We start from the raw sequence: 12,169 nt of genomic DNA on the forward strand, positions 1-12,169 counted from the left end.
AATATGTGAAGAAGTGAATAATTAGAGATGTGTTAAATAGTAGGGTGGCCAAGTCTTTCTTAGTGGAAATTTCCAGTCAAGTTTATTTCAATTAAATATTTATTAAAGAGTGTTAAAAACTCAGCGCTTCCTTTCTTGAAGAAAATGTAAGCAGTTTTCATAATCCTTACTTGATAATAATACAGAAAACTACTTTAAATCTTTATCCGAACAAAAATTTAAATGTAATATTCTGACCTTAGTCTGGTTTTACCTCAATGCTTTGGGGGCGGTGTCTCCGACTGGGCGAGTTTGTCGCTGCCTTTACCTTCGCCATGCCTCTTTTGCATAATTGAAACAGCTTTTCCACCTTCTGCTACTTCTTTTTAGAACCAATAGCGCCTTTTAGCTTAGCTCAGCTTCTTGGCTCGGAAGCACTGAACTTACCTAGGTTAGCTTATTAAATATTAAAGCCCCGGCTGGGACCGCTAAATCCTGCGGCTGCCCAGGTGCTGCACAAACACAGCTGCAAAGTCTGTCACACATTCTACCAGCTGCGCAAAAAAAGCGTGGCGAGATAGTTGAATTGCCTGGCTGCCACTGGCCGTCAGCCACCTGCAACCGAATTCAATTTCTGGTCCTCCGCTTAATGCCTCAAACTAGCAACTCAGTTCAGACTAGCAAAAAATTCTTCAGCAAAAACCATGTCGAAGAATTGTAAAGCAGGGGGGGAACCACACTTCGGGATGGTATTATTACTGTCGCTTGCACGAGAAGGTGGTTTACTTTGTCACGGATATGTTTTCTTTAGACATACCACATCACACTCCCCCGAGCCCACTTTCCCTGCAAAATACGCGTATGTACATACATATGTACATTTTCCACAATATGTGTGCACTGTAAAATGCCGGAAGTTAAATAGGAAATTTTATATGCTTTTATAACTGTGCACGTGCTTACAAGTGGCAAGCTCCGAGTTGCTGGTTGCAAGCAAAGCGAAGAGCTCTTTTCTATATGGTTATACACATGCGAATGAGGGGAGTGGGTCCCCCACCTTGCGGCGAGTTGTTCGTTTGATGAAGTACCACTCCCGGTTGCGGCTGAGGCTTTGACTGAAAGTTGCAGCAACTTTGAGGCAAGTGCATGCGTCCTGCGTCCTTTACCCTTGCCCCAGCAACAACATATACTTTCAGTGGCGCACACTTTTTTCACCTTAACCAAATCCAATTCACCTGTGGCTTGATGTAAAATCACGAAACGCAATACCCAATTGCAGAAAAGTAGGCTACAATACATGTGTTAGATATTGAGTTGTAGGCTGCGGTAAGATATCCGACCAACATTCAGTGGAATCTACGGGGAAAAGTCTGATGTCTCCTTCAAAATGTATTAAAAAAAGTTAACTAGTACAGAGAATATAATGGATTTCTTCATTATAAGAATTATGAAAATAATTCACTGACTAAACAGATTTCCATTGATTTCGTTCTCTCTTCAACCTTTTATTGATATTCAGGGAAGGTCCTGGCCCTTTCCAGCAGCTTTGTAATTCGTGTTTAATTTTGCCCATGTCAGTCCAGGGATCAAGCAAACAAACTGCAACAAATTATTTTTCTTTTTTTCCTTTTTTGATTTTCTGAGAAGAGCAGAACAATGTTGTGTGCATTTGTGCGGCTTCATTACACCTCCTTTTCAGGATTTTCAGCCTCCGCCTCCGTGCAGTCAACGGACCAAACAACACTTTTTCGAACCACATCGAGTTGGCAGGACTCGATGCTGTGGGTTTTAACTGTGGGTTGGTGAAGCCTGGAGCTCCCACATGTTGCACCGGACGAAATGTTCCCTATTCTCTTGTTCACTCTCTGCCTGGTGGCGAAATTGAGCTGCTTTATTTTAGTTGAGAAAGCTCGAGGGAATCAGTGTTCTAGGAGGAGCAACGGATACAAGTGCAGCATCAAGGAAACAGCAAACAAACACGTCTAGTTTTTGGCACGAAAAAAGCATGGAGTAGCAAACCACACTGCACACACAAAGATTTTCCCTCATCCCACATATCCAAAAAACACTTTCCAGCTTAGCCCTCCTTGGACGAGTGTTTGATTAGAAAAGTTTAACGAAATGTTACTCAAAAGGCTTGCCAGTGCTACTGGACCTCATCCTAATTCTTTGCCCCTGGCTCCTTGGCATTCTTGGCTCTTGTGCAGGACACGTGCATGATCTGGTCATAATTGCAGGAACTGTCTGGGAAATTAACTTAAGGTAGCATGGCAAAACGTCAAACGTGTACCATGACCCCATGAGTGAGGGGATATGCCCAGTGGTTAGCAAAAGGATGCATTGCCCGTTTGAATGGCAGTCTCGGATGTCAAGTGTCCGGGTTTGATGCTGGCCATAGCCCTTTCCTGTCCTTCTGGTCCCACATATTTTTCTAATCCCCATGTCTGCCTCAAATGCAGAGAGAAAAAATTTTAAATTTATGCAAATAAAATGTTAAGCATTATTATTATCAACAAATGTAAAGGGTTTCAAGTTTATTCTTCCTGAAATCCATTTTTAATATTGATATATTCAATTTTAAGTCTTGTTGTTGCAAATATTATATTTTCCCCAGTGGTCAATAAAAAAATTCATGACCACAGGACATTCCTCGACTGAAAACCCATCCTTTTTCTCGAAAGTGTTAAAATGTTGATTGTCCTTTTTGTTGGCGCCTCATGTGTCTGTGTGTGCGTCGGATATGCCTGTCTGTGTGTTAAGTGTTTGTGCTTTGCAACGCCTTTATTTCGGCTCCCCTCGGTCCTTTCGTTGCCTCCTCCTTTCTGGTCTCGCCTTTACTGCGTCTCGTGCGAATCACAAATAAATTTATAAGTAGCATTTGTGTTGATTGCCTTGGAAAAAGGACACGGGAAAGGTCCCACAACCAAGAGCCGAAACCAAACCTCCCGAAAAAGTAGCGGAGCCCGAGCCTAAACCCACAACTCGTCTCATTTTACGGTTTCAGCTTATCCTCTCGACAACTGCCGCCAGTTTGAAGTGCGCTTGATTTCCACATTATTTTCCTCTGAGGGCTTTTCTTCTGCTGTCCTCCGCCATACTTTTTAAGTAGATCTCGTTCTTCTGGCTGGTTAACAAATTAAGTGTGGCGACAAATTCAATTTATGTACTCTTGAATTTTAATATATGCTAACGTGCATATTAGCTTCAATTTTAAGCCAAATAACTTTGGCGATGGAACTTATTTTAATTTGAAGGGTTTTAGATAGCTCCGGATTACTAAACGTATATATATACTTCTTTGATAGTACATTATTCTTACACAAAATAATTTTCTTTACAATATATAGATCTCCTTTAAAAAAGGTTAACTTTTTTTTTAAGTTTGACTAATTTCAAAATGAGCAGCTGTTACATGTATATTTTTATAAGTTTACATTGGAAGAGATATAGACCTTAAAACCTCTGTTAACCTTTATTTTGATGTTAAAGCTTTGATGTTAAGCTCTCATAACAACCCCAAACTCTCTTGAATCACAAAAAAATCGCTCTTTCATATGAAAATAAGAGAAAAATTCTTTTCGTGAAAACTAAAAGAATTCAAATTTTAAAGACATTAAAAACTTCAATTTCGATATGTATAACTTTCATAGAGTATAACATATTGTATTCATAGGTAAATTATTTATACTATTAACATATTTAGGTTCACATATATGTAGATTCGAATTTATAAAATATTTGAAAAATATGTAAATCAGGATAATTCGGTCTTCCATAAAAACTATTTTAGTCTCTACTAAATTAACAGAAAAAGAAGGCTTTATTGAAGGATTGTGGAGGACATCCTTTAATGATAGGATTGTTGAAGGATTAAATTAGTTTTAATAATTAATTAGGACGACAATGGTACTTTTCGTACTAGAGCTGCATTTCGAACTAGATCTTTATACTTATGGGCCAACCGCAGCATCCTTAATAGTCTGTTAAACATCCTTTGAACCTTCTGCAGAAAAAGAGAAGCCAACTAGTGAACAGCAGGACCAACAGCTGAAGAAGAGCAAGCTCCTTAACAGCAACAGCAGCTTCCTTTTCAGGGCATATCCAACTACGTCAGTTACTTCTTCAGTTTTTGTTGGACCGCAAAAGCGTTGCGTTGTGTGACGGCTGAAAAATATTTCGAAAAACTTATACCAAGGGCAGAAAAATAGGAAAGAGAACATTGGCAGAGAGAAAATAAAAGCCGAGTGGTCGGAAAGCAACATTGTCGTCGTTTTTTTTTTCATTTCGGTTTGGTTTGTTGGTTCGGCAAAACAAAAGGATATCTTGGGCGCTGTTAAAACCGACGAAACAAGAATCAAGTGAGTGCTGGTGTGGTATGCGTTGGTTAATGTATGAGTTTGTGATGATGCTTGTGCATGTGTGGGTCCAGACAATGCAAACGCGGCGCATTAGCAACGTTGTCCTATCCCCATCCCGACTTTCCTCCCTGCTCCCCCGTCATCGGCGCATGTTAATTTTCATGTGCATGGGTTCATGGAAATCTCCCCCTGCCATTACCCCTTTACAAGAACCATCAGTGGCTTTTATTCGCACCCATACTCATATTTTTCAGATTTTCACTATTTAAGTTACTAACAAAATCACTTTCTAATGGACTTACATACATTACGCATACGTTTGTATAAGGGTTCTGCAAGTGTGTATATCCATATGTATGAGGCAAAGGCGCCGACAACTTCACGTCATGTTTATGTATGGGAGTTGGGAACTTCGAGGCGAGAAACGGCGGTACGTGTATTACTGAGTGTTCACGCATTCATGGCCAGCAGGCACAGCAGGTGACAACATATGCCAGCATATGCTTACACGAGCACCCCATAATAAATACCAAATGAGAAAAAACGTAAAAGAAAAACTCAGGATAGAATTAAGGGGGAATTTTAGTACAAAGTTTTATTAATATTTAGCCTAGATCGCCCACAGATACCCCCTCTCAACTCAACTCTAAAAAAAACGGACGTGAAAACTTTCAACTTCACGGCAACTAAAAATAAAAAAGTTATATTGTATTTCGTTTAATTCTTATGAACTTTTCTTGTTGCTGCAAGGGGTGTTGAAAAATTTCAAAATCGCAGTGGATAAAACAGAAAGTGTAGAAGGAAAAACAGTTTTCTTTTATGCCCTCTTATACTTTTACGCTGCCTCATCATGTGCGTATGTGTCTGTGTTGTTGAAAGATTTCCTCATGTATTGGTATGGAAGTGGCGCGACATCCAGCCAATGGATTTCTTCGTGACAAATCCTTATTTAATTTAAAAAATGCGAAGTAAAATTTGACGTCTGCTGAGATTTATGTGAAGGCAATATAAATGGCTTGCCCCCAAGATGATCTTAAAGGATGTTGGAAATTTGGAACTTTGCGAGAGAAGCAAGATTCTTTGTTTTGCCCGCCTTGTGAAAAGTTTTGACTGCCTTGGCGTTTTAGTTGGCATTTAGCAACTGAGTCTTTAAGTAATAAGGCCAGACCCAGACCCAGACCAAACTAGCAAAAACTTTTAGGCCAACTTTTTAGTAAAAGTTTTCCATTTTATTTTTGTTTCAGTAACATGAATATGGAAGTGGCGAAATGCGGCCAAAATATTTGCTAAGAACTTGAAATAAAATGATAAAGAAACAAAGAATGCTTTTATGCAAGCCATTTAGGGAAATCTTAATTATCGATTTTCCTTTTACACAGAACTTACCCGTTTTATGAGCTATGTTATCATCTTTTATCCCCAATTATCATGCTCATAAACCAGGCCATAACTTCCTGCTGAAAGGATCATGAAATTAAAATGGAATGGCAGAGCACCGAGCGCATCGAAAGTGTTAGTTGCTAACAAATAAACAAATTGATGATTGAAATTTTCGTCGACCATTTTCTGTAAACCCTTTCCTCATATCTCTCTTTTTTCCCTTTCCGGTTGCTTCAAACTGCTTTCTTGTTTACTTTTCTGCAGTTTGCAATTAATTTACAACAATTTCGTTCCATGGCCCTATTACTGACTCTTTACTTCTTATACTTCCTTATTCTACTATCAACTGGCAGGCAACCAAATGACCAAACAAGGGAATTGGCTGCCAGGATATATCTTCTTCTTTCCAACTTTAGTAATTGCAATGTAATGCAATAATTGCAATGTTTTTAGTAAAACATACACACATACCCTATACAAAAAAATGCTCAAAAATTAATTAAAATGACCAAAAGCTAAAAAGGCAAGGACGTAGCGTTAAGACCAAACCCCATCTATCACAGCAGCCGATGCTCAACAGTTACCATATAAGACTGAAAAGAACAAAAAAAGAGGCGTTTCATTGTCCCCCTAATATTCGAAAACAGGACATAAACAGACCAGAGGAAAAAGAAGTCTTTCAACGTCAAAATGATGGGTTAAGGAAAAGTAAAACGCCAAGAAACAACCGTCTGGAGATTGCAGAGCAACGGGCTAAGCCCTGAGAAAGATTAATTAAGTCCGCGTAGGCTGCTCCGAAAGCAAGAACAACAAAAACACCAACCAAACAAAGGCCCCAAGTGCGAGTCACACACCCAAAAATGATGCTCGCCACCTTGTTTCCAGATCCCGGCCTTATCCTTTGTAGCATACTTTTTAGCGTCGCGTGAGAAATTAAAATTTCAAAGCGAAACGTGTTGCCGCATTGCCAGTTTGTGTTTGTATTTGCATGTGTGTGTGGGTAAATTTTTACTGAACCAAGAACAACAAAAGCAACAACTGTAAACTGACAAAAAAAAATAACACAAAAAATAACAAAAACCAAACATAAAGCTTGAAAAATCAACAGGAAGCAGCTCGTCGCGTTGTCCCGGCTATTTATCCTCCTCTTTGCTTTCTCCTCGCCCTTTCTGTACTCTGTTGTATGTCCTTTTTCCTCTGGCTCATCTTTTCTTTTTCGCGTAATAAGCGCGATGTCAACAATGGATTACGAGGGCTACCAAAGCTTATAACCAGTCATTTCACGCACTGGGACACCAAAGATATACTTTGGTACTGAATTACTGAGAATGGTTAATTAAAATTTCTATTGCTTTTGTAGCTACTCTGTAGAATCTCTAAATAGCATTAAAAATCATAATTTTGCTTAGAAGGTAGTTTCCAAGCGCAAATCAATAAAAACGAAGAAACAAACAAGGCAATTAAAAATATTCAGACCATAACAATGATATATGTATGAGTCCTTCAGCATACATATGTCACTGTAATGGCCATCCAACCCTGTCTTGACTGACCCATCTATGTCCATAAACGCACTCCCACGCAGGCCAAGGCACCGCGTACGTCGGAACACAGGCACACTCACTCGCTCACATACAAGCCCTAGGACGCCTCTGTTAATGAGTTCCGCCTTGATGCTGATGAGGATGTTGTTTCTTGCTGGGATGCTGGGAGGATGATGAGCTTGTTGCTTTGCAACAATAAACGTGTTGAATGTCAAGAGTAGGGTTGTTGGTTTTTGAAAAAATATCGTATTGATGATATTTGCTGTGAAAAAAATATCAATCGATAATATTCAGAAATATCACCCAAAAAAATCGATATATCGAGTATTTTCGATATTTTTTATAGTCAGCTAAATTTGAAAAAAGGTTATTTTTAAATTTAAAAAAAGGTTTTAATATGTGTTTTCATCCGCCATGAACTGCAAATAAGACATATTTTTTTATTTAAAAAGTGAATTGAAAAAACAACAAATATTTATACCCACTCTCCAGCAACTTTTATTTAAGTTCTTTGAAATAAAAAATAACAAAATTATTAAGGACATTGTATTCAAATTTATTTATAAAAAAAACTTAATACAAAAAAAAAAAGTTTCATGGAATTCATGGAATATGTACTTAATAATTCTAATTACTTAATTCTCTTATTTAATGCACTTAATTACTCTTAATTACAAAATAAATCTTTCTTCAATGATTTAAAAAAAACTCTTTCGGTTATATGCTGGTCTGTCATTCGACTACGGGAGTCACAGACAATACATTTAATGGCAGAAGCCAACCGTTCAGATGGAACCGAACTTCCAGGCGTGATAAGAAAACTTAAAGCAACCTTCGCTAGCATCGGCATCGTTGAAATTTGTGAGTTCCAGAATTCCAACGGATTTGTCTCCCAACTACAAAATGGCATACTCAAGTAAACCTGCATTTCCTTTCTTTCGCAACAAATATCGGAGAACACCAACTCAAAAATATTATTATCGACTATTTTTGCCCAAAAAATATCACGATAATAATATTTTTTTAAGAGAAAATATATCGATATATCGATATTTTGATATATTTCCGACATCCCTAGTCAAGAGTATACATGAGCGAGTGTGTGCTTGTGCCACTTAAATGTATTCCTGCTGCTATCTCTTTTTATAATTAAATATGTTACTTAAATGATGACACAAGAGAGATGCTCCATCAAATCGTTTTTTGTTTTTGTTTTTGCGGCACATACGCATATTTTGTCAAAGCCACAACACAATTCCGGTTTTTGTGCCACGCACATACACAGTATTACACACACTCAGTGCGGGTGCTGCGAGTGGGCAATAAAAAACGCTTAAAAAGTAAAATTACTGCATTTGATAAAAACGACACCCCAAGGATTAGCCTTTAGTCCGGGAAATACGCACTTTCTCTTCCCGTTCCAAATCCGACTCCGGTTGTCCTGTGCACTCAAGCAGACGAAAAAGGTTAACCTCCAACGGGTCCTGGCCTTTTATTTATGTTTGGGTATTTGCGAGCATTGAAATTTTCCAGCTTCCTAACTCGAATTTTCCCTTTTTAACTTGGCCAACTCCAATTAGCCCTAAAATGGATTCGTGTTACGCACAAACTACAATACATTTACCTCAGAGATTTGTGGGGTCCCTCGAGCCTCCTTTTCCTGTTTCTCATTTGCCTACGCCCGTGAAAAGCTGAATGATTTCCCATTTCCGTTTTTATTTGGCTGTTTCCATTGATTTTTGGTTGGTTTTAAAGTATTTATTCGCCATTTTAACGGACAGACAAAATATTTCCATTTCATATCGAGAGGAAAGGGGATATTCTTTGTGGTTGAATGAGGGTGGGTGGGTATTCGCGCAGAAAACACTGAAATATTTATGAAATTGAAGAACACATACATATAAGAGTTAAAAGTTTGCTTGTGGGTTAATGTCTGCGTAATGAGTCGGGGAAGTGTTGAAATCTGCATTTACGCAGCCTTTGGGTAGCATTTGGGGAGTAATGTTATTAGACTGGCTGTTCTTTCAATAGCCCTGGAAAATTTGTATAATTTAAAATGTTCCACTCTCTTTCTCTTGTCCTGAAGGTGGAGTAATTTTCTTTAGCTGGATACTTCTTTATGGGGCATCACAAATTGTGTTAATAACTAAAACGAATTAAATGACCATGAGACGAAATGAGATGATCAAATAAAAGTCTTTCCAACAATTAGCCCCTTTATATTGACCAGAATGGTTTGGATTGCGTTGAAAATGAATCAAATCGTTTTTCGTATTAAAACTATTAATTGATTATATAATTTGATCATCAACTAATCAGAATTTTTTGTCTTTTCAGGTAACTTCTAGCTAGGCGCTTCGTTGAACACAGTGGCAGGAGTAGAGGCTGCAACAGAAGCACCAGGAAACATGGATCTGCCGTCGATGGTGCAGCGATCGGGTGACACGCTCATCGTGCGCAGCGTGGTCAGCGGCAATCAGCTGTATGCCGAGCAGGGCGGTGCCCACCATCCGGAGACCCACAACACCAACAACAATGGTAGCTCTGCTAAACCAAACGGCAACACCAGCTCCGCAAACACACTGGCGAGCTCGTCGCTCCTAGAGCGCTTCCGCTTGCAGCAACTTCTGCAGCAGCAGCAACAAGCTGCGGCAGCAGCTGCAGCAGTGGTCAACAGCGTGCAACAACAACAGCAACAGCAGCAACACCAGGCCACCATAAGCCTGGACGCCAAGGAAGAGGGCCTGCCGCAGTGCAAGATCAAGCGGAACTACAGCTGCAATCACTGCGCCTACTTCACGCAGAACCCACGCTACCACTTGACGCACCTGCGCGACGTGCACGGCGAGAAAATCGTGATCAACAAATGCAAGCTCTGCCTGTACGCGTCGCGACACTTTCAGAAGCTGGTGCGCCACATGAAGATGGTGCACGGCTGCACCGACGGCATACCCAGTGGCCATGGCCAGGCCCGGGGCAAAAGAGGAATGAGTCGGGAGGCCCGCAAGCGTCGGCTCGAGGAAAGTGTGGGTGTGATGGGCGGTCAGTCCCCTTCGGTAGCAGTGCCCGATGTACCCACCCTGGAGCAGGTGAAACGCGAGCTGCAGCGGCAAGAGGAGAAGCTACAGCGCGACATTGAGGCCTACAAGCAGCGCCAGCGCGAAGAGGAGCAGCAGCAACGCGAACTCGAGCTGGCCAACAGTGCGTATGAGCGACAGATGCAGGTTTTACGCGAGTTTGAGCGACAGTCGCCCGCCGAACCCCCTACGCCTTCGCCAACTAGCGGCTCGGCCACGCCGCCCTCGAACGGTGAGGAGCCTCAAAACCGTCTGCTTAAGTGCAGCGCCTGCGAGTTCACCACGCTGTACCGCACACAGCTGCGAGCCCACGAGCTGGCCGAGCACGGCAAGACCAAGTTCTTCCGCTGCGACAAGTGCAGTTACGTGACCCACATTAAAGCCCGATTCAGCAAGCATGTCAAGTATCACTCCATGCCGATGATCAAGTGTGTGACCTGTGACTTCCGCACCCCCTACAAGTGGAATCTCGATCGGCATATGAAGAATCATGGCGGTGCCGGTGCTTTTAAGTGCGCCGCGTGCGATTTCACCGCCGACATTAAACAATCCTTGACGGTGCACGAGATGAACCACCATGTGCCGCCTGTTGGCAACGCCGGGTCCATTTGGCCCAGGAGACAAAACAAGGTGGGTGCCAGCGAGATGTGTGATGATTTCCTAAGCGACTCCGCTGAACTAGAGGACCAGTACAACAATAACAATGTTGATGACGATCTGGATGGCGGCGAGGATCCCGAGGAGGCCATGAGCGGTGGCGAGGACCAGCATTTACATCACTACGGCAAGCGGAGCAAGTACGACGACGAGGAGGAGCCAACGGACCTTTCGCAAAAAGGGGGTTGCTCCTCGGACACCTCCAGCGTGGGCACAGCAACGCCACGTGCCCAGCGACCGATGCCCAATCTCATTCCGATCAACAAAGGACCCAAGGAGTAAGTAAACCCAATTGAGGTTCATTACAATTTTTTCTAAACCATTTAACTAACTTTTAAATGAAAATTTTTCAGCGTCCTAAACCTCTCAAAGGAGACCAATGCTTCGCGCAGCTCTCTGACCGAAATCGCATCAATGTTCTTCAACGAAAAGCAAATCTCAGAAATGCTGGATAAGTCTGATGTTCCCCAGCTATCACCTGCGACAACAGTGGCCTCCCAAAGCTCCAGTCGCAGCCTCCTGACCAAGAAATCCAGCTCCAGCTTCCTGGACAAGCTACGGACGGGGGCTCAGCACGAGAACCTGGTGTGCCAGTGCGGTCATGTGGCCAAATGCCTCTCGGAATCGATTATCCATGGAAAGAGCTGCCACGCATCCGCGGTTATCATCGATGATGACGACGCTGCCCTGCACGAGGACGATGCCGACGACCGTTTGGAGATCGACGAGGACGATGAGGATCACCACTCGCACTCTGCTTTAAATCTTAGCGTGACTGGTTCAACGCGCTGCCAACATTGTCGCCACCGCTGCAAGTCGTCGACAGATCTGCTTCACCATCTGACGCAGTGCATTGAGGCAATCCGCTGTGCCAATGAGATGTACGATTCGAATTCGGGAGAGAGCGCCGACCGGCGACCAGATCCCCAGGCACTTCAGCAGCAGGCCGCCGTTCAGCAGCAACGCGTCTGCATTTGGAACAAGACAGCCAAGGAAATAGCCGCCGCCACCGCAGCCGCTGCAGTACATCAGGAGGCTGGAAGCAAGAGCATGGTCAAGTCCCCAGCCGGAAGCCAGACCGCCAGCAACGAGGAAAACAGCTATTACGGCGTGGAGACGGCACCCGGCTATGGCGAGGTAAGTCCGGAGTTCAATACGCACTGATCCCAAATAT

General features: G+C 42.1%; 1 protein-coding gene across 6 annotated transcripts in view; it reads left to right on the top strand.

The window, feature by feature from the left end:
• LOC108133367 (protein hunchback) overlaps nucleotides 1-12,169 on the top strand; it is a 40,192-nt gene that overhangs the window by 21,200 nt on the left and 6,823 nt on the right. For all 6 annotated transcript variants that reach the window (XM_017253264.3, XM_017253267.3, XM_017253269.3 and 3 more), the window contains exons 3-4: nucleotides 9,599-11,273; nucleotides 11,349-12,132. In XM_017253264.3, the coding sequence (XP_017108753.3) occupies nucleotides 9,670-11,273; nucleotides 11,349-12,132 (2,388 nt within the window). In that variant the 5' untranslated portion in view covers nucleotides 9,599-9,669. The remainder of the gene's footprint in view (nucleotides 1-9,598; nucleotides 11,274-11,348; nucleotides 12,133-12,169) is intronic.

Source organism: Drosophila bipectinata, chromosome 2L, assembly GCF_030179905.1.
Source record: "Drosophila bipectinata strain 14024-0381.07 chromosome 2L, DbipHiC1v2, whole genome shotgun sequence".
In the NCBI taxonomy this organism is placed as follows: Eukaryota; Metazoa; Arthropoda; class Insecta; order Diptera; family Drosophilidae; genus Drosophila; species Drosophila bipectinata.